Source organism: Macrosteles quadrilineatus, unplaced genomic scaffold (assembly GCF_028750875.1).
Source record: "Macrosteles quadrilineatus isolate MER2022 unplaced genomic scaffold, UCM_ALF_1.0 Scaffold_10__1_contigs__length_6754688, whole genome shotgun sequence".
NCBI classification, from domain to species: Eukaryota; Metazoa; Arthropoda; class Insecta; order Hemiptera; family Cicadellidae; genus Macrosteles; species Macrosteles quadrilineatus.
Window position 1 is genome coordinate 1096784 of NW_026542603.1, and position 22566 is coordinate 1119349.

The 22566-nt window shown below is 34.4% G+C and overlaps 1 protein-coding gene across 1 annotated transcript; it reads right to left on the minus strand.

Annotated features, from left to right (window-relative positions):
- Nucleotides 1-919: 919 nt before the first annotated feature.
- Nucleotides 920-22042, minus strand: LOC129004703 (adenosylhomocysteinase-like). Its single transcript, XM_054433269.1, has 8 exons — nt 21872-22042; nt 14800-14990; nt 10606-10758; nt 8450-8638; nt 6152-6367; nt 2711-2908; nt 1964-2158; nt 920-1311 (listed from the first exon to the last, which is right to left on the minus strand). Exons 1-8 carry the CDS (start codon nt 21897-21899, stop codon nt 1180-1182), a joined length of 1302 nt encoding a protein of 433 aa, XP_054289244.1. The 5' UTR covers nt 21900-22042; the 3' UTR covers nt 920-1179.
- Between the last annotated feature and the right edge of the window lie 524 nt (nt 22043-22566).

The following is a 22566-nucleotide window of genomic DNA, read 5'->3' on the forward strand; positions in this document are numbered from 1 at the left end:
AAAACTAGTCTAAGTCTACTAGTTTGCTTGTATATAAGGGTAATTTTTTAAATAAAATAACAGAAATTCTTTTCCCACAAATAGTTTTAGTTTACGATTAAAGGGTATCATGTATTTTTTACTTTAACAAAATTATACAACTCCTAAGAGGCTACAAAAATACTGGTTGGAAAGTTATTTCTAGTTTCGTCGGTGGCGCACCACAGACTTCAGACCCAAGGCAGCAATGTCATTATGTGGACGGACAAATGCAAGCTTAAACGAGGCTGACCTCATTTTATCAAATAAAGTAAATAATAAAATATGAAATTATTAATATGTTCAATTTTAATGTAAAGCCAATTAATTGTAAAAAGTATTTGGTTTAAAAAGTATAAAGGGATTTTTGTCACTTGTCTGGTCAATATGTGACTTAGGCCGACAGGGCGTTTCTGGCATTCAGTTAATTTACAACTTAGACTGTAACCCAGTCAAGGTCAAGCTTCTTGGTACAATGAATATCCTGGGCAAACTGTTGTACACAGGAACACAGGTCACACTGTCCTCAACCTCAACCTTGGGGTGGCTGCAGGCAGGTGCTACTCTGAATGGGCGACATGCATCCTAGACTTCTCCTTGTTGAGTGTGTCTGCCCACACATCTGCATGTGTCTTTTACATCGAGCGCGGATATAGAGAGCCTTATACGACTGGACCAAGGATCTCCAATATTGGCCATTAACTGGCTAAGGGAAGAAACACCCTTAGAGACCTTGTCTGTTGTACTGAAGGTCTGGTGCCACCAGCTTGTTATTCACCATACTTGAGGGCACAAACGGTTTGGAGTTTGTAATCTAGGCCCGTTTGCTCTAACTCTGGGCACTGAACAAGTTAAAAACTAACAAAAAACATCCAGAGGTAGGTAATAAAAAATGTAAGACTTGTACAAACATTATTTTACTTATGATAACTCTTTGTAACAATCCCTCTAACTAGGACAAACTTGAACCAATCAGTAGGAATACATTTTAAAACCTGCAATGTTAACAAATGTGCTTAATCTGTTGAAATAAGACTTTTTCTGATATAGTACATAGCTCATGTGTTCAGAATCGCTTCAAAGATTCAAACAAAACTGTCTTTGCCATGGAATAGTTCAGCTCTATTATAAGAAAAGAGAGGCATGTGGTGTAAGTATGATTTAGTATCTGTAATGGTCAGGTTTAAAAGGACCTTCCTGAGCAATGCCAAGGTAAGAAGCTTGTTCTGATGACAACTTGGTCAACTTGACACCAAGATGGTCCAAATGCAGCCTTGCAACCTCCTCGTCCAGCTGAAAAAAAATAGTTTTTAATCAATTTATAAATGTAATGAGAACACGAGGCCTTATCTAACAAATGACTAACATACCAACCACTACTTAAATAGTCTTGAAAAACTTAAACTAGGGCAATATTAAAATCATGCTGAGCCAACACCCTAGACTATTAAATAAAGACAAAAACAAGATAAGATGGATCATTTTAGTCTACACTATCTAAAGTATGAAATTATATTTTGTTTGAGTTTGACCTGAGCAATACTTGACACAATCATGTTAATATCAAAACATCTTAAAGGCAAAAGGTGATGCAAGGCAGTAATGCCTGAGAGGAAATTCCACTACTATTGTTCATGTTCTGGAGGCGACTAGGTCCAGCTGGAAATGGTGGTCGGCATTCATTTCCTAGGTTATTGTTGATCATTGGTATTAGTAAAATTATTATTTTAAGTTCAAATATTAATTTTTAAAAATCTCAACGTCTTGCTATTTTACTTTATTTTCAACAGAAATATTCAAAACAACGTAATTGTTTTTTTTTTTTTTTTACTCAAATTTAAGATAAGTATAATAAATATCAAGGCCTTAACGACCATGGATAACAAAAGGGCTCAGATAAACGGACTCTGATATTGAAAAAACACAGTATCTATAGTCTACTAACCTTTTTGGGCAACATGTAAACTCCCAGAGGGTATTCTTCAGACTTGGTCCATAACTCAATCTGCGCCAACACTTGATTGGTAAAGGAGTTGCTCATGACAAAGGAGGGGTGACCCATGGCACAACCCAGGTTGACCAACCTTCCCTCAGCCAATACAATGACATGACGGCCATTACTGAGTGTGTATCTGTCTACCTGAAACATGACAACAACTAGTCAGTGAAGGAGCTCATGTTGGGCCATTAAGAGTAGTACAAGAGGCTTGTTTTCAATGTTTTTCTAACCAAAAATTTTATTCTAGTGATCGCAGAAAGTGTCTTCAAAATGTGTTGTCAAACATTTATTGTGTTGCAATCGCTGGGGACGTTTTCTATCTTGCTTTGATAGTAGTAGACATTGATGACTCTACAACCTTTGTTCACAATTTTCCCAAGACCTTCAAAATCTGAACAGGACCGATGTTCCTAAGAATAATAAAAAAAAAATTCATTTTAAATAATTGATACATACTACTTGGTTACATACACAGTAGAATCTTGATAACATGACTCTCATAGGGATTATAAAATAAGACTTGTTATCAAGGTTGACTTCTTATTGAGGTTTGCAATAAAATGTGATTAGTACTATTAGGAGTAAAATAATTTGAAGGGGATTTCAAAATGACCCTTGTTATTGAGGGTCTAATCGAAGTTTTACTGTATTATAAAGTATATAAGGTTGGTTACTGCATCACTAAAGATATACCTGAGGTTTGATGTTGATCTTTTCCTTGGAGTTCTTCTCCAGCCAAGAGACGTCAATCTCACAGTCAAAGTGGCCGATGTTGCAGATGATGGATTCATCTCTCATTGACAAGAAGTGTTTTTCTGTAATGATATCCTTGCAGCCTGTTGTTGTAACAAAAATCTGTCCTTCCTTTGCTGCCTCATCCATGGTTGTAACCTGGAAGTTACAATACTCAATATTTGAAACTATTGTGTTGGTATTGAAGAAATATTTATTGAAGTGTTTCCTAGACCAGAAACAAGATTAAAATCAAACTTAACATTACACAATTACATCTTATGAGGGTTATTTGACTTTTGTGTAGCTTAGCTTGGAAAACCTTAAGTGAAGGAAGAACTCAAATGAGGTCCTATAATAATTGTGTGGGTGAGGTTGAATTTGCTAGTAGGGATGTACAGGTCTCGAAACTTCGAGAAATTTTCGGGACATTTTAAATCTTGTTCTACAAGAAAAGATTTTATTTTGATCAAGATTTTTTGGATACAGATTATAAAAAGAACAGTTAAAAACGCCTGCATAAAGTCAATGCAATACCCGCAATACAGGAGCACGTTGTTGCGTTTCCTTTGCAAAGGTGTTCTTACTTAATTAATTCTTAACATGTAAATATTGCTTTGATTAAAATTTTTTTTCATCGAAATGATGAGAATGTTTGTTAATTGTAAGCAGTGTAAGACATGTTTTACTACTGTTAACGTAACCAAAAAAAGTCATTCCAAAATCATTCTAAAAATAACACAAGAGTGAAATTTTTTTACTTAATACTTAACTAGTAGTAGTAAGACTGCTGTTTTAGACTAATTACTTTGGTATTTTTCAAAGTTGAACTATATCCTAACTGATGTCACCATGTTTCCTATGTGTGACAGTTGTTTTTAATAAAGTAGGCCTAAATAATATTTGCTTTTTTATACTGATGTTTTTTTACACGTCTGCTACCGCAATAGTACAACACTTTTAATTCATATGGACCAGCGACGGCTGAATTCTACCCATAGACTGCTGTTGCACATTTGCTTTGGTGTTCCAATGTTATTAAAACGCTTATATCTTTGTAACCGTCTATTTGAAGGCCCTAAATTCTCTGCAGTGGTCTACAGGGATGTCTGTCGCACATGTATTTTGCTTGGTCTGTGGATATGATGATTGGTGACGTCATATGATACAATAATTAGACAATTTACAACTGTAACAAAACGTCATTAGCCTACGTAGATTTTTATATGTGTTATTATTATCTTTAAACACCATAGCCTAATTCAAGAAAAGACTTTTAATGAACTGTTACATGTATGCAGCGTTTGGGCTATTTCAAGAAAAATATAATCATTTCAACTGTCTTCGGTTCAGGCAGCATATGGCCTTTCCCAGAATATTTCAACTGATGAATCGTTAACTTTGTGGAAAGGTCGCTTGGGGTTCAAACAGTATTTGCCATTGAAGGCTCAGTTTGGTATTAAGTCTTTTGAGATTTGTGAGTCATATTCGGGGTATTTCTGGTCATTTCTTATATATACAGGTAAAAGCATGGTTTTTGACAATCCTATTGTCCCACCAAAGTCAAACAAATACACTGCAATTGTTTTATCTCTCATGGCGCCTCTTCTCGATGAGGGTTTTTGGTTGGACACACTCTGGACAATTGGTACAATTCACCGGAACTTTCAAAGTTATTGAAAGAAAGGAAAACTGACACTTGCGGCACCTTGAAACTGACCAGGAAGTGTGTACCTGATGAAGTAAAAAGTCAAAAGTTGGATAAGGGTGAAATAGTTGTATTGCATATAGCGAAGATGTCATGATCATGAAATGGTGCGATAAACAAGTTGTCTCTCTTATTTCAATTCAACCTTCCATTCCCATGAAATGGGAGTGAAAACTAGCAAGAGTGGTAAGCAAGAAATTAAGCCAGTTTTGGTACTTGACTATAATAAACAAATGGGAGGGGTTGACTTGAGGGATCAAATGCTACACGGTTATCAGCTTGAAAGAAAGAGGGGGCAGAAATGGTATTTACAAATTTTCAAAAGACTGCTAAATGTTACTGTTTTGAATTCCTATCTCATTTGGAAATGTACCAACCAAAAAAGTGAACATTTTGCCTTCAGATTAGAACTGGTAAAATGTTATTTGAAACCTATGGATCCCAAGAGCAGAGAAATGCAAGTGGTAGACCATCAATTGAACCCAAACCAGCTCGGCTAACTGAAAGACATTTCCTTTACCTCATTCCACCTACTGCAAACAAAGTGAATGCTCAAAAAGAAGATGTTGTGTCTGTTCCAAAAGAGGAAGTAGAAGGGACACTAGGTACTGGTGCCCAAAATGTGAAGCTGGACCATGTTTGCGAGAATGTTTCGAAGATTACCACACAAAACTCAACTTTTAAGGTATGAAAAACTTGTATAACTGGCCTAGACTTTTAATGTATTATATATTTTTTTAAAGCCAGTAATTTGCTGTTTAATTTGATGAAAGAATTGTTAAAATATAATTATAAATAACAAATAGGAAAACTACCTATTATAAGCGTTTATTTTACAAATGTTCCAAGCCTGCTGGAAAACCAAAAAACCCACGCAGCAGGGTTGGTCTTTATTAAAAAAAACTTGCGCGTTGAAGGGTTAAAAGTGACACAGCCTATTGCATTGCTGAATGGCCAAATAAATCATTGAAGGATGGATGGGTCCTTGACATCAAATAACGATCCCTGATTAAGCGATTTTAGTAGTTATGATGACATCTTGACACATTACATATGGCAAAATGTATAAATACTTCAATATTGATTTTCTACTGGTAGACATATCAGACATATGCCATAAAACCCTACATATTTGTACAAACTGCCTTGAAACTCGGCCTAAATAGATGTTTGCAATTTCCTAACCTAACAGTTAAATTTCCAGTACTCAAGATATGTAATTTTTTACAATTGTTTTATTTAGGGAATGTGCTATTACCAGTCTCATGGTAGGATCTCGCCCCAGGACCGATTTTCTTTTTAATTTTGGAACCCCAGAGGTCAAAAACATCGTACACGTACATATTCAGTCAGGTTTGCTGCAGCGAGGGTATTATTATTCATGATTGTTTTTTTTTGCCTAAGTATTTTAACCCATTGTTGGTTTGTAAACAGTGTAATAAAGACTGCAAAATTAATTTTCTTGGTTATTATTCTCATTTTGAAGAATTTATTCTCAAAATTTATAAATCTAGCCTAACTAATGGTTTTTTAGTGGCATGAGAAGAATATTCCATCCCGTTCCTATCCTGAAAATGAGGAGGAAAGGAAAAATTCTCCCTTATCTCCAAGTAAAAGTACAATAATGTCCATCAAAGCTACTGAGCTCTACATATCCCAATAGTTGCCACACAAAAGCCGCTAACATTACTAACCTCGTATCCCTCCATGGAGGCTTGCAGTGCATTGATAGGATCAATCTCTGTGACGATGACTCGACCACCGAATGCCCGCAGACTCTGAGCACAGCCCTTGCCTACGTCACCGTAGCCAGCCACTATACACACCTTGCCAGCCAACATGATGTCTGTCGCTCGCTTGATACCATCTATCAGTGATTCTCGGCAGCCGTACAGATTGTCAAACTTACTCTGCAACAAGTGACCACTTGGAGAGTTTAGCAGGCAGGATTATTTATTAAAATATTTCTTATTATTCAATAAAACTGTAAAAATGCACACACCAATCAATTAGGTTGTAGAATAAAGCGTTTATGTAAATAAGTGTCTGCAAGAGCTATTTAAAAATAAACCTGGGATTAGGCTAGTATTTAATGGTACCAACACACCAGGACCAGGGTAAGATGAATGTAGTACCCGCAAGGGTCTATTCTTGGTCCATTGCTTTTCCTGTGCTATGTTAAGGACATGGACAAATCACTTTCATGCAAGCCTATCAGTGAACTATGCCTGTATGCTGATGATTCTAATTTACTCATTTCAACACCTAAAATAGAACAAACGGAAATGGTTGCTTTCATAGAACTTGGAAACCTTGGAGATTACTTAACGTATCAAAATTTAACATTAAATCATGATAAAACCAATTTTATTACATTTACCCTAATACAAATTTTCTTGGCCTGACTATCGATAAACACCTTAATTGGAATGAACACGTAAACAAGATCTTGACAAAAATGAACTCTGGAATTCATGCGCTTTCAAAACTGTCTTTTTATTGTAATTTAACAACATTGAAAAATATTTATTTTGCTTACATACATTCTCATATTTCTTTTAGTATTTGTTTATTTGGAGCAACAAAAAAAGCAAATTTGGATGGTACGTTAAGACTCCAAAAGAGGTCTATAAGAGTAATGCTGAAATTGAATCATGATGATTCGGCCAGAGAACATTTCAAACAGTTAAAAATACTGACGGTTTATGGCCAATATGTTCTTGATGTCATTTTGTGTGCAAAGAACAAAATTCTTAATGATGTCCCTCACGTACACACACATAATTATAACACTAGAAAAAAGAACTCTATAAGGCAAAATCAGCACAGACTGAAGCTCTATGAAAACAAACCAACATATGTTGGTGAACAGTTTTTAAAATTAATTCCAGAAAATATTAATAAAGAAAAAAATTCAATTAAATTTAAAAGACAACTGAAAGCTTATTTAATTAACGAGGTAATTTACTCGCTGGATGAATTTCTAAACCTCCCTCTTAAATAAATAAACTAATAACTAATATGAATGTACCAACAAAGCTTCCTAAGATGAGTTGTAGGAAATAATGTTAATTTATAGTTATACTTTTTCATACCTGTATTTTGACACTATTTATGTATGTTATATGCTACTTACAAATAAAGATTATTTGAATTTGAATGTAGAATAAATTAAATGACACTTTTGTTACTGAATAAGATCAACTGCGTCTTTCAATAACAATATATATATCTATATAAATAAAATTAGAGTTTTGTCTGTACATTGCTCAGAATCATAAACTTTTAGGTTATTTTTACGTTTTATACATTAAAGAAACCGAAACAAGTCTCATCTAAATTTCTGTCTGTCTGTCTGTCTATCTTCCTGTCTGTCACGGCCCAAGAGGCATTTTACCCGGCCTTCTCCTGAAAAATGAGAGTACCTATCAAGTTCCAAATCATTTTAATGTATTCACTGGATTGGCAAGATTGTCTTTAGCCATTAAAATATGGCATCACTACTTTGTAAATAAAATGACGGACGTTTAAAAACCCAATTTTGTGTGATTTTTGTAAAGTTTTCTCCCAATGTTTATCACATATTCATCATGAAATAACGAACAGCTGTTCGAATCAAGATTATTTCTTCTAGCTGTAACTGATATGTTTACATTGAATGTTGTTTACAAACACCGCAACCATTTCCAATCACGTTTTGAAAGCAAATCCAAACCAAGTAAGATTAAAAACGTTTTTCCTTACATAATGGATTTAATTAATCGCAAGTGCAATAATTTGTAGGGTAACCGTAAATGAAAATAGAGTTTCTTTGTGTATAAAATTGTTCTAAAATATTCAACTACATCAGAATCCTCATTGTACAAAACGTACCATGCATCTTCACCTCAAATATTGTTTTTGTGGACATCACTCACTCACTATCTCTAAAGCTAGAGATGTGTCTCTCAATAAGCAAAAGCTAAAAAGTTTCTGAGGTATATTCAACCTACCTTGGTAACAGAGTCGTTGACGTTGATCGCAGGCACTTTGAGCGTTTTGCTCTTGAGCATCTTGTAGAGGTTATGTACTCCAGTGGTGGTTTCTTCTGAGATTCCCTTGATTCCAGGAAGATATTGCGGATATTTTGTGTGGACGAGGTTTGTCAAATCGCCTCCGTCATCCAGAATCAGGTTTAGAGGCTGAGGTAAAACAAAAAAGCAACAGGAAACAATTAATTTTTATTGTAGAATAATTCAATCAATTCCATTTAACGTGAGTGTAGAAGATTTAACTGACTGATTTCTTTAGCTGGATGTTACCTACTCTAAATGAAAACACAGATTCAACTACTTCTATGAGGAAAAAAACTTATGCAGCTGATTTTACCTATCAACAATGCAACACAGCCAATCAAAATTACTTATACAGTACTTATGTAGGTACATGAAATTACATTTATTTTAGATACTCTGATAAACACTTTGTCCATTACCTGCGGTTGTTTTAGAAATAACTGTCAGTGGTCATTAAAAAAAATTATATAACATTTTATTTAAGGCCAAACACTGAATAGAGAACAGCCATAGCAAATTGATGATACATCTGTTTGAAATATCATTGGAAAGACATATCGGTAAAGAGTAATGGAAGTAAAAACTTGTAGCTTTTTAACACAACCATAACGGGATTGGAGGATAAAATCTTGTAGTTGATCACAACCTGAGACTAATTAACCCTTAGATAACATTTTCCTGTTATATGACCTGGCAGTATATAGCCATGTACAAATATGAGAAAAGAAAATATAATTAGCAATCCTAGAATGGTAAATGTGAAAGTGTGAAATCTACAGTAGAAAGTAGATTAAATTGTGAGTTCTAACAATAGCTAACTTTTGGAAATTCCATTGCCATTGTGAAATCTTCTATATACGGTAGACTCCATCTTAACCGGATACCCATTAACTGGACTACACTCGGCGAAAATAACATCTCTTTAACCGGACATTTTTTATCAGCACATCGGTTTAACCGGACTAGATTGGCAGGAAGTGGGAGTGGGGGGTTCTCATGTGAAAGATTTGAGACCAGTGATCATGTCCCTAAATACAATTCTCTCCTACATTTAAGTCAAATACTGTATACAGTATGCATTTAAACGGTCAGTTTAAACAAGTTTTTGGAGATATCAGTTTAACCGGAAAAACCGTTATCCAAGATGTCTGGATAAGAGGGAGTCTACGTATATGATACGTTTAGTCGTTTTTTGTGAACAGAACTCCTTCCTCGTTTTAAGACCGTTTTTGATGATTAAAGAGCCAAAAAATGGCCCTGATCTGTAGTTTTGCAAAGTGGTTTTCATTTTTTGAAATCTTCATTAGTTTGGGCAGGACGTTCCATCAAAGTTGGGTCTTCTCTCATAAGGTTAACATGGGGGAATCTATAAATTTAATTGGAAACTTTGTCTACACTAATTTGAGAGAACGGATGGGTGTAGAAGCTTGGTAGATTTGTCTTAAGAAAGGTCTTGGAATTTAGATGAGCCATCAAAAGAAAAACAAAGTAAATTCCCTCGGGGCTATGCCCCATTGACATTTTAAATTCCCTCTCCAAATGTGTTTGAAATTCCATTTGCATTGTGAAATATAGTTTAAAAAGTTCCAGGCTATAACAAAAACCTTCTAAAAAAAAACCTGTTTGATGTATAGTATTTTGAGTTTTAAAACCCATAAACTTCTGAAAACACTGTAGGCCTTAACTATGGAACAAAACCGTGTGATGGTAGGCCTACACTAGAACTGAGTTTTAACCAAAATAAAGATTAACAAAATGTATGTTAGCAAAAGAAGAAAAGGAATGTTATTAACTGGTAGTCACTGAGCACACAATGCAAACTGCATAAACGCACGACACAACTGCATTTAAAACCTCTGTGGAAAACAAAAATGGAAGACTCAAAGACGGTAGAACTGCAGCTGCTTATGCATCGTCAATCTACATAGGCCTAGGCATAAACTTTAATCAAAACTAATTAAAATACTTGAAAAATACCTTTTTAAAGCAACTTTCATTGTTGAAAAATGACTCTCCCACTAAAAAGTCCTTTCTTTATTTTAATTAAAATAGGTAGGTAATGTATTTTGATTATTTATAACCATGTAGCCTACCTGGCCGTCAGGGAAGACGATGGTTTGGTCTATACACCAGATGTATTCCTCGTCAGTTTCTCCTTTCCAAGCATACACGGGCACTCCTGTTTTGGCTATGGCTGCGGCTGCGTGATCTTGTGTGCTGAATATATTACAACTTGACCACTGCACCTGTACGATCATCAGTAAAACACAGTTAAAATGTTTGTGTTTACGACAGTGGGCCAGTGGAAATTTTGGTTAAAGAACCACGAATGCTTTTAAAGATGTTCATGTACAAGGGAACTCTGGTGATGAGCTTATTAGTTCCCCAACTTGTCTAGTATGCCATTGCTGCTGTTTTTAGCACAGTGATTTGCGCAGCATAGTGGCCATGGAAGACGACTTCCTAAAATAGAGGTAAGTTATAAATTTCCTGGTCAATGGAAATAAGATGTTAACTTCCCAAGTATTTTGAATTTTATCTCTTGGTGACAAGCTTATTAAAATTAAGTGGAATTTTTTCATTTAACCCTCAATCTATATAAATAAAATTAGAGTTTTGTCTGTACATTGCTCAGAATCATAAATATTTAGGTTATTTTTACGTTTTATACATTAGAGAAGCCGAAACAAGTCTCATCTAAATTTCTATCTGTCTATCTGTAACACTCAAGATGGCATTTTACGCAATCTTCTCCAGGAAAACAAGACCCTCAATGTTTTCTAAAAAAGAAAAACTAATTTATAAACTTGATATTTTTTTATAAATGAAGCAAGAGTATAATAGGAGATCCCAATGTTATTTTTTTAAATAATTTTGTGTTTAAGAGATATAAAATCTGGAAAGTAGCCTACACAAAATGTAACCACCATGGAATGTCCCCTCCCCACCTATGTTTTTTACAACACTGACAAGTGATTTATAAAAAAAAAACAAAGAATAATTATATAACAAATTCTCAATGTCAATTATAAAAGACATAAAACCCACAGGATGTTCAACCTAGACTTAATTATAACAATATCTAATTAGTTTGAAAAAATAGCCTAATTTAAGGACAAAAGTTGTCCACAGGGTTGGATATAACCTCCATAGACCATAAAAGTTCTTCAAATGCTCACTAGAGAGCAGCACTGTAAAAAAAATATATTTACAACATTTAAAGGATATCATTGAAGCTGTTTTTGAGATCTTTGTGCAAACATACATAAAAGAGTATGTACATAGGATACAGTACAAGGTGTATTTACATTGTAATAAAGTAGGGTAATAACTTAGTATTTGTATTGAACAATTTCTTGGATAGTTTATAAAAAAACTAAAAACTAAAAAAACTTGGTTATATGTTTTATAAAAAAAGTTCATAAAGTAAACAATAAAAAACCTCAGTAAAGTAGTATGAACAGCATTTTTTTCATACTACACACAGTAGCCTACATCTGGCGAATTCCAACTTTTGACAGTGATATGGTTTGTTCTTTACCATGACTGAAGCAAATTACATCTCGCCACACACAACTGTACGCGACCGAATATCACTTCATGGCTCTCATGGAAAGCGCTCAATCCACTAGTGGTTATATATCGATGGTCATACTTGAGGGCAAATGCGTTGATGCCGTTACGCCAACACTGGGTGCCGCCATACGTAGCGTCTCCCAGGCGCATTTGCCGTTGTGCACTTATTTTATTTCCAAGATGGACACCATCCAGTTGGGTTGAGTAAGCTTTTTGAACATTTTAGATATTATCGAAGAGTACAATCGGAATAATCCAAGATGATGGGGAACCCACCTGTTTTTTCTTCACGAGGACAGTTTTATCTAGTTTTATTTATATAATGTTTTAGGAACACAGGAAGAATGAAAAGAAACTCTATCGTTACTATCAAATGTTATTCCAGCATTGTGTAAAAATAAAAATTAGTTAATTAAACCTAGCGTTTAAAAGGGTTAATAACTTATTATAAATTCAAATGTTTTTCCAAACTTAAATGAATACAAGATAAACTTAAGATCATATTAATGAATAAAATATACTTTCATTCTCAAATAATAGAGAACAGCATTCCTACTTAAATTTATAACAAGGTCGGGATAAATTAATGAGAGAACGAGATAAATTCTTATCAGTCCAATACAAAATGTCACTAAACTATAAAATCAAAAAAGCCTACTTTTAGGTGGTCTGATAGTTCAATCAAAAGTTTATGTAACAGAATTATTAAATTTGATGAAATATTAGCTGTACTATGATATGTTGAGAGTTTATCAAGAGGCCACTACAGATAACAGAGTACAATAGTTAAAAGCAAAACATTCGTCCAAATCTGTGAAACTTGAATAGTTATCAACCTTGACAAACTTGATTTTTGTTCTTTATTTTTCATGAATCTGGCAATGGAAAAGAATTAATCTGTTTACACCTATTTCCTTAACTGTAGCAAACAGTTAACTAACGATTTTAGTTTTTAGTATTAAAAATGTCAGGCCTGCCTAATCTGCTAAGTTTGGGATTAATATTTTATTTTTACAAAATTCAATGGCAGTTCCAGGTTTACTAGATTCATCATTGCGAATTGTCAAGTCCAGACTCAAAAGACCATTTTATTAGTAGGCTATCTAGGCTAGGCCCTACTTCTTATGAAGTACTGTACCACATTATAGGCTTAAGCCTTGAAGTTCTTGTGAAACAAATTTTATTTAAAATTTTAGATAGGTAGACCAATAAAATAAAATTATCAACACTAGCAAACCTATAGGCTATTTTTAAGCTTGATATATCATAATCTTCTGTAGGCTAAGTCAATAAGATGTGGAAAAATGTTTAAGAGCTTTATTTTTTATTGAATCAATGTAACTTAAACTTAGGTTCTATGTGTGTGCTGTATGTTTAATGTTTGCTTATTACTCACGTTTATTTTTAAGCTAAGCCCACAGGTATTTTTGCACATGGGACCAAGACCAAGACTAAGAATTTCCTACTGCAGACTGGATTATTTAAGTAACATAACCAAAATCTTAAAACTGATATATGAATTTTATTTACATCTTTTTGAATTCAGAATTTAGAGTTTGTAAACACTTTCTATCCCCAGACAATAAAAAGAGTCGATAAAACTGGCCTATATTATTTCAGGTAGGCCTAAATAATGTTAAATTTAAATTTAATTATTCAACTTAGACCAGGGCTGTTTGACTTAACTGGTTAACTTATTTTTGTGGAAACAAAATGAATCATTAATACATAGTACAATTCAATTAATTATTTATTGATCTGCTTGTAATCCACACTTTAGAATATTTTAGTGGCAGCTGGATATTCAAAACAAACATTTCGATTCTCCTTATTTAAATACAACTACAGTAATTACGTAAAAATAAACAAATATCTTTGACGGTACGGTACCTATCATGATGTTAAAACAGTTGCTGCATACCTTCTCTGAGCTGACCTTCAAAGGACCAAGCCCCTAACCTCGTAGGTCAGTTAAAAATTACGTAGGCTAATTTTACAGCTTTGTAAACATTGAAAATTCTTCATGTGATTTTTATCTGATACTATCCCTTTGCCCATGCGTTTTAACCCAGAATAAACCCTGCAGACTATTATACCTATTACAACTAGGCCTATGATATGTATCATTGTCATTTAGGGCCTTCCATTTCCATTGTACAATGGATATGGAAAGCCTTTAATGACAAAAAAATATTCTCGGCAGATAAACCGAGCTGTATTTTTACTCTTACAGAGGTGGTTTACCCAAGTAGCGGTTGATCAAGGATCAGTTAAGAGAGAGAAGGTCGAGGTTTATACTGTACAAATTTAAGCCCTGCACACACCAGAGCGATACTCATGCGATACTGGAGCGGGCGCGATACTTTTACTTGGTAACTCTCTTGCGATACCATTGCGGCTTATGGAGCTGAACACACCAGAGCGAACTGCAATACGCGATACCGAGACGAATGCGATACCGTTAATAAAATGAAGGCTCAATAGAGCAATCGGGGAATTGTGGCACCATCTTCAAACTGAGGTGTACTGCTTTCCCGCACGTCCCTTTCCCGCTCTGGTGTGGAAGCACCTGTTCTGCTGCGATATCATCGCCCAAGTATCGCAGATAAAATTCTAGGAATAGTATCGTACTACTCCAGCGATAAAGTATCGCTCCGGTGTGTACAGGGCTTTATGTAAGTAAACCTTACTTAGTCCACATTTAGACCTACCTCAGCTCCAAGCTCTGTAAGGGTCTCAATAAGCACAGCTGTTTGAACCGTCATGTGCAGACACCCAGCGATTCTAGCTCCCTTCAGGATCTTCTGTGGCCCGTACTTGGCACGAAGCGCCATCAGTCCAGGCATCTCTTTCTCTGCCAACATGATCTCCTTTCGACCCCACTCTGCCAGGTTGACATCAGCTGTAGCAAAGAAATAATGAATAGGTTATTTATTCATTTATTCATGTAAATTGTCACAAATTACACCATACAGAGGAGTTTCCTCAATGGTAGATGACATGTCAAAATGATACAAAAATGTTAAAAACTAAATTAATGTAACTTAAACATAATGAGAAAACAAACTCTCCACATGAACCATTTTACAAACCACTATTACTATATAAAATGAAATCCTCTACTGAATAAAACATATGGCTCTTTAGATAGTTAACAAGTTTTCTTTTAAATGCTTTGGCAGAAGATTCATTGCGAATATGAGAAGGTAGTTTATTAAATAATCGGCTGCCTGTATAGAATGGTGTCTTTCAAAAGCTGCTGTTCGATGTATCGGCAAAGAAAGATTACAATTACGTGTAGGATAGTTATGTGTAGATTTTAAAAGAGTGAATTTGTGAAAATTTTCTTTAACAAATAGAAGGGTATGTAGAATGAAAATGCAAGGTAAAGGCAGAATATCTAGTTTCCTGAAAATTGGTTTGGATGATGCAGTATAGGGGGAATTTGTCATAGCACGGACAATGCTTTTCTGAATCTTAAATATTGCTGGAGAAGACTGTGAGTTGCCCCAAAATATCACTCCATATGTTAAGTTTGAATAGATATATGCATAGTAAACCATTTTCAAAATGTTTATCTCCAGGATTTTTGATAAGTTTAGAATTAGAACATGACCTTTATGGAGAATTTTTGATAAAAAATTTACATGCTCATCCCACTTCAAAGAAGGATCAACGTGTAACCCTAAGAATTTATAACTATCTGCTGTCTGCAATAAGGGTTTGACATAAGAGTCATCAGAGTATTTTGAATTGGAGTAGTTGGAATGAAAATTAATAGCAAAAGTTTTATTTTTATTTAAAAGAAGGCCATTAGCTTTAAACCAAGAATTCATAGCAGATAAGTCATTTTCTAGCATTTTAAATAAATTAACCCGGATGGGGTGTTTACATAAAAGAGTAGTATCATCTGCATATGTTATTAATTTGGAGTTATGAACTGCATTTGGTAGGTCATTAGCAAAGACTAAGTAAAGGAATGGTCCCAGAATTGATCCTTGAGGGACACCAGCTTTAACAATGGAATAATTACTTTGAACAATATTATTTATTTTGACTGATTGTTTCCTATTATCCAGATAGGACTGAACCCAGAGAAGTGCATTACCACTCACCCCATAGTGATTCAATTTTTTCATGAGCAAGTCATGGTCAACACAGTCGAAGGCCTTCGACAGATCACAGAACACTCCGACTGTGTACTGCGATCTATCAACAGCCTCCGAAATGCCCGAAACAAACTCATAAATTGCCTTAGTTGTATTTCTACCCTTCCTGAAACCAAACTGGTTTTCACAAAATATGTGATTGCTCTCAAAAAAATAAGATAATCGGTTTAAAGCTACCTTCTCAAATACTTTAAAGAAAGTAGGGAGGATGGAGATAGGCCGATAATTGTCCAAAACTGAAGAATCCCCTTTTTTTAAAACAGGGTTAATAACACTATATTTAAGTATATCTGGGAATTTATGATGGTCAAAAGATCTGTTAATAAGAATTGATAAAGGATAACAGAGTTTATCAGAACAAGCTTTGACTAAAAAAGATGGAATGCCATCCCAGCCAGCCGATTTTGAAGACTTAAGACTTTTTATGACATTAAAAATTTCAGATGAAGTTGTTTTCTTAAAATGAGACATATTTACTAATGGAGTATTCACATTCGCAAGGAAGGCTCTTACGTCATCTACATCTGTACTCAAGTTCAAATTATTACATGTATTTACAAAAAAATTGTTAAAAACTATTGCAATATCATGAGGCTTCTTATGTGTAATGTTTCCATGATGAATAGATGTGATTGTTTTGTCTTTACTATTGCCTTGCTCAGCTTTAATTATATCCCATGCAGCCTTTGTTCTGTTATTTGATTTTTCTATAAAACTATTGTTGTAATTAAGTTTTAATGATCGAACACATTTTTTGAAAATTGCTTTGTATTCCTTAACCCTTTCAGTGCTAGGCCAATAATTCATATTTTGTAAGACTTTTTTGTTTGCCTTTTAAATCCATTACCTGTTGTTGAATTTTAACTGTCATGTTGTCACTATTTTATTAATTAGGCTAATTTTGAATAATAACACAACAAGAAAATATATAAGAAAGATAAATCCCGCTATTTGTAGTAAACATTAAATAAAACTTAGTTTTTGTTGTAGTTTTCCTGGTTTTCCTATAAATTTTTATGTTCTGATAGCATTATTTGAAACCAAAATCTCATAAAATCAAAAGACATATAGTTTACAATGTAATATTGAATTTAACCTTGATTAAGTTGGACAAGGTTATCGTAATATAGCCATTTTAGGGAAACTAATGTTTTGCAGCAAAGTCTCAGGAACACATTTATGATCACTGTTGTGTTTAAACTAAAAGATTGCATCTAAATAGTCCGTGACTAACCGGTGCTGCTACCTAGTAACGCATTGAACAACCATCTGCAGCGCCATCTGTTCGCAATCGGTGGCGACAGCTTAAATACCGGGTTTTGACTCCCCAGTCTTCAAGCACAGATAGCCGAGAAGGCTAGGGCGTGTGTCACTTGGCCAGTGGCATTCGTCTGCTCGGGTTCGAATCCCGTCCTGTGTGGCAAATAATTGGTGACCTGTGTGTTTGTAGCGATATACTACAACCACTGGGGCATAGTGAGGTGTTCATAATCCTTGGTTTAGACATACACCTCGAAATCATCGGATTGGGCGAATCTTTTAGCTAAGTGGTTGATAGTGTATCCTATGAACATGCAGGTCACCAATGGCCGTTTTGCTATTTTTTGTTAAAATAACCTTCCTCTCTATATCCCTTAGAGATTTTTTAAAACAACGATATATCGTTTCATAGCACTGAAAGGGTTAACATATGCTAGAAACTCTGGGTCTCTGTTGATATTACTGAGTTTGTGCAGATATCTTTTTTTCTGACTCGACACCTGAATACCTTTAGTAACCCAGCCTTTAAGATTAAAGTTCCTAGCTTTCCTCGAGGTCTGAAATGGAAAAGAGTCATCAAAATAACTTATGAAAACGTAAATGGCTTTAAAGTTCCCATGTTATCCTTATGAAGAACATAATTGTTTACATTTTGATCAGCTGTATAATTTAATTGCTGTTATTTATTTTTCAATTCAACAAAACGCATTGGGCACATTTACTGATTTTGTTGAAATTAAATATTTACTACTTTAATTTACATTCGTACATATTACAATGTAAACAATCGAGAAAGCCTGGGCAATTTGATATATTTTACAAAAAAAGAAAAATGAATTGACAGGGTACTGTATTTCTTGAGCAATCATTGAAAGAACTGATTTTTTAACCATGGAAACATAGGAAAGTCATAGAACGCCACCAATTAGAAGAAATAGAGATTTAAAAAACCCATTTACTATTGTTATTATCCTATACAGGGTGAGTTTCTACTGACCGTGTTAACTTCGCCAGTGGGTTCTACTCACTAAAAGGAACAAAAAAGTTCCTATAAACCCATGTCCGATTTTCGACCGTTTGGCTGTTTTGGGGGATTTTGTGTTTTTCTTATTTTATTAGACTTTGCTCCACAATTTATGTAATACAAACTTAACCAATTACTTTAGAGAGTTATAGTTAAAATCATTGGAAAGAACATTAAATTTGCTATAAATCAAAGGTTTCATTCAACAATTATACCATTACATAGTCCACGTTATAACCAAAATAAAGTAAAAATGTCATTAAATTAATTAATTACGGTAATTTTCATGGGCCTCCTTTGATACATAAACCTGCATTTATGCAATGTTGAAATGCATAAAAAACTTGGCATTTTAATAATCTTTCAAATGATATGCTATTCAATACTATTATTGATATAAACCAGTGAGAAATTACTAATAAACTTCAATAAAACACGGTTTACAGATTTTGTTTTTGCACAGTTTTACTGAATAGCTCACATTCCCGATTAACATTAAAGCATATTCTTATCTCAAAAATCCTTTCGGGCTCCGCCCCAGTGGCTCTGTAGTTCCCCATGTTAACCTTATGATTTTTCATATTTAAAGGGAATTAATGAATCTTAACAGCTGTTTCAATTAAACAACTTGGTTCTGTTCTATGATGTTCAATAGCATCAAAGTTACAAGGATTACCAACAGGGTGCAGCAATATTTTTTTTTTTTATTTATGACAACAGCTAATTTCCAACCAAAAGGTGAGTGAGCGTAGCGAACGAACTTCAACCTGGAGGCGAGTTAGCGTAGCGAACGAGCTAACGAGCTCCAACCTAAAGGTGAGTGAGCGTAGCGAACGAACTTCAACCAGGACGTGAATGAGCCATGCGATTACTTATGAAGTTAAACGGGGCAAAGCCCGCGGGTACAGCTAGTCTAATATAAATTATGATTAAGTGAATAATAATGGTGCGTGCTATATCAGGTAGCCTATTCAAATGCCTTCAAATTTGTCATTAACTCCCCACATTACTGTCGTTAAAAGAAAAAAACTCAAATAATAGAAATGCAAAACTTAAATCCACCAAAGCCGTGCAACGGAACCAGACTGATGATTTTAAAAAATGACACCAAACTTGATCGAAGCAACAATCATTAGTGGTAACTTTAAAGGAGAAATAGTCTTAATCCCAAGAATACTGATGATTTCATCCGAATTACCCTTTGAATTCAAGCGACTACAAATTCCATTGCGTCATGCTATTGCAATCACCATTATAAGGCACAAGGACCCCCTGACTATCGCCAGTTTAAATTTAGAAAATGCATGCTTTTCATACGGACAGCTGTATATTGCGTGCTCACGTGGTGGTAGGTACGCCTACAAACTTACCGGTAGCCTACTTTACACCTAATGAAAAAACAAAAACTTTGTTTATCCACTGGCAACAAAGTAAAATAAATATTCTATTTTTGTTTTTGGTACCTATACATTTGTATTATTTATTGTAAAGAACAAATTAGGTACCATTTAAAATAATAGTTGTTAGCGCAGCAATGCGCGCCGGTTAACTGCTACCACCTGGTAGTTATATTTTTAAATCATAAAGACTATGGTTTGAAAATATCAATATAAGCTTACACAGGCCTACTCGTTTTCGCCAGAATTCCTGGGAAATCTGATTATGCCTTACACAAAATTTGGATCTTGGACGCATTCAATAAAAAAAAAAAATCCAGAAACTTAAACAAAAAAAGTTCTGGGTGAAATATCAAAAGTAAATTAGTGTAACTTACTGACAAAAAAAAATGTTTATTCAAAAATCATTAGGTCTATTACATAGGTATCTATATAAAACCCATGCACTTTTGAGAAAACTAACTCACAGCCCCATAAACCATATATTTCACATAAAATGTTCGTCATGACGAGAAACCTTGCACAAAACTATCCATTATTCCATAAATTTCCCTTTAAGGTTGTAATTCTTTCTATATAGGCCTACCTTATGTTAAAAATACCTCAGCTGTACTTTTGTATGAGCTTTCAATTTATTACCTTATTTAAATCAGGTGTAATTATTTGTTTGTATTACTGTATTCTGTTTTGTTTATTTCAGCTTAACTTAACCAATCAATAGTTTTATTAAAACTCTTATGAAGTAAAACGGGGAGAAGCCCGTGGGTAACAGTTAGTATATCTAGACCAAAATTTGTTCCCTATATAAGAAACTCATCCTTCACTCATCTCCATTCATATTTGGCTTAAAATATCTACTTTGTATGGTCGCCAATTCATAGAACAGTATTAACAGTATTAAAAAGGTATAGCCTAGCCTAACATGTGTTTAAACAAAATTTCTTTGTCTTGTTTTGTGCTATTCTTTGTGGCAGATCAGAACATGTTACCGGGTACTTTTGACCGGATGCGATCTCACTTTGGAAATCAAGTCAGGTAAGACACTAAGTATATTCTTAGATAGATCTATGTTAGCACCAAAACCCGGGTCAAACGAAATTCACAATAATGGTAGTAAAATGTGTTTTTTTTTATCGGTTAAACTTTATAGCCTAAGTTAGAGCATCATGAATACTGATTTAAACCATCAATATCTCATATGAAATCCTTTATTTCTAGGAGCAGCCTATTTCCAAGACCAAGACATAAAAAATAACTTAAATTTTAGGCCTAACTGGTAGCCTATATTAGGCCCACTGAAAATTAATGAGTGACAACAATAAGTTAAAATTTGGTCTATTTCACTTACCTTAGGGCCTATTAAAAATAATACAATATAGGATAGACTCTAAACAATGATATATACAATATATCATGGTATATACAATAGGCCCTAACCATTTCCCGTAGTTCTGCTTATGTAAGACTTTTGATGCAATTTGTATGCAGGACCTAAGTCAAGTTATGTAATGACTTCCTTGGAGGAAGGTAGCTTTTTCTAAGTAGGATGCCTAAGACTATTAAAGTCTGCATTAGGTAGGCTATATCAGGTTTTGCCAAGAAAATAGAAAAATCAGGCCTATGGCCCATCCTTTAAGTATATTACTTGATACTGTAAAATAAGTTACGATGTAAATGGGGCCCAACGTAATTATTTTGATTTTGTTACCCCCCACGGGGCAAGAACAGACAACATGTTCCTTGCATTAGTTTAAGTTTATCATAGTTGGTATTTTTCCAAGCAAATGCCCTTAATTTCCTTGACAGGTCAATAATTAATTCTTTGGAACATTAATATGAGGATAAGGCTTAATTTCAATTTAAAAATCCCGCTTCTAAGTCCACATGGTTTTTAACCTAAAACATTTACTTAAATAAGACTCGTATCACTTACCGACTTTAAACTGCGGTTTGTTTGGCATATTTTCAGTTTATATTCGCTAGATAAAATTAATATCCTAATCCAAAATATTAATAACTACACAACCGGCGAGTAGAGTTTTCAACAGGGAGAATCGTCGGTTACGATAGAAGTAGAGATGGAAAAGTGTGTGTGTGTAGAAGACTAGAGACTAGACACAGACAGACGACGATACCGCGGTACCGAACTGAAGAAGAAGAACTAGAAGTGAAATTAGTGAAGTAGAAGCATGGTGGCAGGAAAGTACAAGGTGAGTGAAGTGAAGACCGAAGAAAAAGAACGAAATCGTCAATAATCGAATCGAAATCAGTAAAACATGGTAAAACCATATATAAAACATACTCCCTTAGTAGATTTCTCATCCTTATGGAACTGGGGCCCTATTTTTGAAATGGTTGACAGTTGAGTCAATCGTCAGCACTTAACTCAACCAACAACATGATTTGGTATTTTTGAAACCCAACAGTTGGGAAGCGAGTTGGGAATCACTAGTTGAGAGACTCGTGGTGGAAATGTAGAGCATACGACCGTCAAAAATTCAGATGACGTCATTTTGAACCAATCACAATGCAGAGTTCTTGCGGACTTCGATTTAACCTCTTCTTACTCTAAAGCCTGTGTCACACTTGGCTACTTACTAGCAGCTACCTAGTAGCAGCTACTGAAAT

Excerpts from the sequence above, each read along its gene's own strand:
- LOC129004703 (XM_054433269.1), bottom strand. The coding sequence starts at position 21,899 with ATGCCAAACAAACCGCAGTTTAAAGTCG. Across the intron at positions 10,759-14,799 it reads TTACAGAGCTTGGAGCTGAG|GTGCAGTGGTCAAGTTGTAA; the intron begins GTAGGTCTAAAT and ends ATGATCGTACAG. Across the intron at positions 2,909-6,151 it reads CCTCCATGGAGGGATACGAG|GTTACAACCATGGATGAGGC; the intron begins GTTAGTAATGTT and ends TGTAACTTCCAG.